Genomic DNA, 965 nt, shown 5'->3' on the forward strand with positions numbered 1-965 from the left:
GTTTCTATATGTTGCAAAGTGTACTTTGCCCAGTGATTCTAGAAGTAGCCGAACAGCACTGCGCAGGCGCAGTGAAACCCATTTGTATGAATTCGCAGATGACCACTCGAAGAAATACCGTTACAGGTGAGTAACCTGTCCATCTCGGCTGTTGATACCAGTGATAAGAGAATTGGCAGCCCTCCATAGTTTGTTGGCTTTAAACTATCGACAACCCCAATCAAGACTGTCAATAAGAAATGATGGACGTTGTTGGCCCACACTGGGTATACGTTCTCCATGTCTGTGGAGAAGGGTTTTAGAGCCTTTAGGGTTGAAGGGCAGGGTATAAATACCGTAAACAATAAGCAACAGAAATGTTTTAACGCCTGCAATTTGCCCGGTTTCGCCCTAAATCCCTGCACTCTCCTCTGCCGGACCCCCATCCGAGGGCTAACCAGGGCTGGCCCTGCTTAACGTCTGAGATCAGACTGGATCCTAATGCGCAATGCAACCTCCCAGACCCCATTACCTTGGTGTACTGCTCAACCAGTTTGGTGAAGTAGTTGAAGAGGCTGTGCTGAGGGCGCAGGAAGTCGAACTGGTAGTTCCTCTGCTCCTTCTGCATCAGCTGGGTCAGGAACTGCCTGCCGTTCCGGGAAACGAACTGGGCAGTCAGCTTGACCACGTCCAGGTCAAAGGCGGAGATGGACGGAGGGTCCGCGATGAACTCGAACTCTGGAGGGGGCTCCTTCGGGACCACCGTCTCTTGGATCACCTGGGCCTGGAGCTGTGGAGGAAACAAAGGATCATGAAGAGACCCCAAAAAGGGCCCTGATCCAGTCCAACCCGATACTTCCATGCAGGAACTCTCAATCAAAGCTTCCCCATGGATGAAAAGGCATGCAGCATCATCCCAGAGAGGCAATGTTTGGGGGGGGGGACAGGGCCACTTACCTTCTGCGGCAGCTGCTGCTGTGCGCTCT

General features: G+C 52.3%; 1 protein-coding gene across 1 annotated transcript; it reads right to left on the reverse strand.

The window, feature by feature from the left end:
• Positions 1-75: 75 nt before the first annotated feature.
• Positions 76-960, reverse strand: LOC121918559 (splicing factor 3A subunit 1-like; the record flags this gene model as incomplete). Its single annotated transcript, XM_042444585.1, has 2 exons — positions 76-769; positions 937-960. Coding segments are annotated over 2 exons (432 nt in total), but the record flags the coding sequence as incomplete, so codon positions are not given.
• Positions 961-965: the final 5 nt, after the last annotated feature.

This window comes from Sceloporus undulatus, unplaced genomic scaffold (assembly GCF_019175285.1).
Source record: "Sceloporus undulatus isolate JIND9_A2432 ecotype Alabama unplaced genomic scaffold, SceUnd_v1.1 scaffold_16897, whole genome shotgun sequence".
Classification (NCBI taxonomy): Eukaryota; Metazoa; Chordata; class Lepidosauria; order Squamata; family Phrynosomatidae; genus Sceloporus; species Sceloporus undulatus.